We start from the raw sequence: 2713 nt of genomic DNA on the forward strand, positions 1-2713 counted from the left end.
TGTGACATGTGAGTGGAAACATCTCTGGGCTATGAACTGTTCTGTGAACGTCCCCGGCCCTCCCTCACCTGTATTCCTGCAACACCATAAAAATTGCTCGAGGACGGGACGAGGAACACAACAAAGAGCTGACCTGGTCTCCCCAGATCTCACGGTGGTTGAGCATCCAGGGGATCCACAAAGACCCCACCCTGCAACTCACAAGGATCTGTTGCCATCATCCCAGCGCCAGACACCACAGGACACCCCCACAGGTCCGATGCTTTAACGTATCGGAGCTGTTTTGGCAGCACAGCATCAGGCAGGTGTTTCTAATGTTGTGGCTGCTCGCTGTCCGTATGAAAGAGCTCATCAGGAACAAACCAACAGAAAACTTAAGTGTTCACTCGTCTTCTGAAACCACTGACTTCAGAAACTAGTTGCTGTAACAACAAGTGTGTCCCGGCTGTGTCCACGATGTTTATTGGCCCACTGGAACCATTTCCACTGCAGGTTTTGCTCTTGTCTTGAGTTTTGTCTATTTGCACGTCATCACAAACAACAGCTCTGCACTAGAACATGGATCATAACAGCATCGTCTACCAGCCAAGGCTCACGCCATCATTTTGCCGTTTTCTTGTCATTGTTATAAAGACTTTATTTTGCTTCATTAAGATGTGAACTTGGTATAATTTTACACCAAAATGCAGCTACTTGATTAGAAGGCAAACTATCAAAGTCTTTAAACACGATCTGTGTCAGAATAAGTCACATCATGACAACCACAATTCAACTATGATCAGTCACATAAGGGTAATGTGTACTGTGGGATGAAGGCATTAGGAGGAGAACAAGGTTTGGATGTTCTTTCTGAAACAGAGGATGCAGGGTACAGGACAGATAATACGAAGAGCCTCAGAGGCTGAACTTACAGTCGAGACAGGGCTTCGTTCTTCTGAAAGAGCAGCTCTGGAAGCTGGCTGAGACGGTTTTTGTTGAGACGGCTGCGGGAGGAGGAGTACAATTAAAACACACACCAATGTTATGTGAACGCAGCTAAAATGTTGTATAATGTGTCCTTACAGTCTTTCCAGCTCCTTCAGGTCATCAAAAGCTCCTCTCTCAACGTTACTGATCTGGTTCTCCATCAGGTGACTGCAGGACAAAGGGAAAAGTTGCATTTCCTCAAATTCAGGATGTGTTACGAGTAAACCTTAGTTCAAGTAAAATAAACTAATTATAGCATGTAGGAGACATTAGTTTACCATTTGCTGAATAAAATAAAACATAAGCAGCATCTTCACTTCATTAATTAATGCAAGCATTATGAGGAAACACTGAATTATGAATTATGGCACAGAACCATAACATCTTTCCCTCCTTCAGTAATCAAACAGAAGACACAAATCCTCCACACACTTCTTCTCCCAAAGTCACTGCTTGCTTTAGAAATACACTCCACAGAGCTCTGCCTCGTACACCGCTGGTGCAACACTCGACGCTCTCCTGACAACAACGAGCCGCAGCCTCCCAACGGGCTGCTAATCTGTTTTGAGGCCTCCGGAGATGTCATTAGTTCCCAGCATGTCATCCTTTTAACACCCCATGTCCATCAGTGACACTCAGCACAGGCCCAGTCCTCAGGTTAACACAGGAAGCTACAGCTCGTCCAGCCTCTCCCAGGGGGCACAGCGTTTCCAGGTCAGAAGGTCACGGATAAACCCCTCCGCGTTGTAAATCCGACTGACACTGATACCGAACAAGCACCTCTGGGTGGCTCAGGTGTCGCCACTGAGCTAAAACATCATCCCGTGCCCTCTGGCCCTCCGTGACCCCACAGCTATGATTCCCACATTCCTGCCAGACCGAAAACTAGCAAAGAGATGTGGGAAAGAATGTCTTAATAAATACAGGCTGTTGCCTTGTCAACAGTGAGCCTGGCAGCTAAATAAAGAAGGGTAGGGCTCTTATATGCTGGAAATGTTCCGTATATGTTTTGACTTGTTCTGAATTACAGCGTTTAAATTATCCACCCCCCTTTTGTGTAGAACAAATATGAATGCCATTCTAGACAGGACAAATACCTGACTTCTAGTCTGTAACGTACACCACATGTGACGGTAATAGTGAATGTGTCTTTGACTCACAGGACTCGGAGGTGTTTGAGACCAGAGAAGTCTGTCTTGGTGATGACTGTCAGGTTGTTCCCGTTCAGGTCTCTGAAAAAGAAACGACAGCAGATTAGAGAACAGGAGTTAGAGTGTGGACAAAAGAAGGTATTTCTATCTATCTACATGTTGTTGGAAAATGGTTGTCAGAAATGGCCTGAAAGTTCCTCCCTAAAACTGTTTAACGTGCATTCAGTGTCCTACACTGGCGACAAACAAATCTGCTTTTACCAACAAAGCTTGTGAGAAGAATGCATGAATTATATATATGCTGGAAGTGTGCCACACCTTTGTGTAAAATTAAGATTTGTGTTAGTATTCAAGTTCTTATTCATTCACACTGGAAATAACGTGTTCGTGAAAAACCACTAACGTTGGTATTGTTCACTGTATTCATCAACCTGATTTTAATATGTTTTATTTCTGTACATCAAGCTAAACTGAGCATTCTGCCCAAAGCAGATTCTTTTCGGCCTTTTTACCCCATTGGACAGTTATAGAGAGAGAAAAGAGGGACTAAGAGGTGGTAAGACCCAGTCATGCTCATGAAGAACTATTCCATGTGA

At 44.4% G+C, this 2713-nt stretch overlaps 1 protein-coding gene across 1 annotated transcript in view; it reads right to left on the minus strand.

Annotated features, from left to right (window-relative positions):
* LOC103359047 (slit homolog 1 protein) overlaps positions 1-2713 on the minus strand; it is a 95798-nt gene that overhangs the window by 76202 nt on the left and 16883 nt on the right. Inside the window, exons 2-4 of the mRNA XM_008284228.1 lie at positions 2127-2198; positions 1063-1134; positions 912-983 (exon numbers count right to left, since the gene is read on the minus strand). Of these exons, the coding sequence (XP_008282450.1) occupies positions 912-983; positions 1063-1134; positions 2127-2198 (216 nt within the window). The remainder of the gene's footprint in view (positions 1-911; positions 984-1062; positions 1135-2126; positions 2199-2713) is intronic.

Source organism: Stegastes partitus, unplaced genomic scaffold, assembly GCF_000690725.1.
Source record: "Stegastes partitus isolate 25-593 unplaced genomic scaffold, Stegastes_partitus-1.0.2 Scaffold352, whole genome shotgun sequence".
In the NCBI taxonomy this organism is placed as follows: domain Eukaryota; kingdom Metazoa; phylum Chordata; class Actinopteri; family Pomacentridae; genus Stegastes; species Stegastes partitus.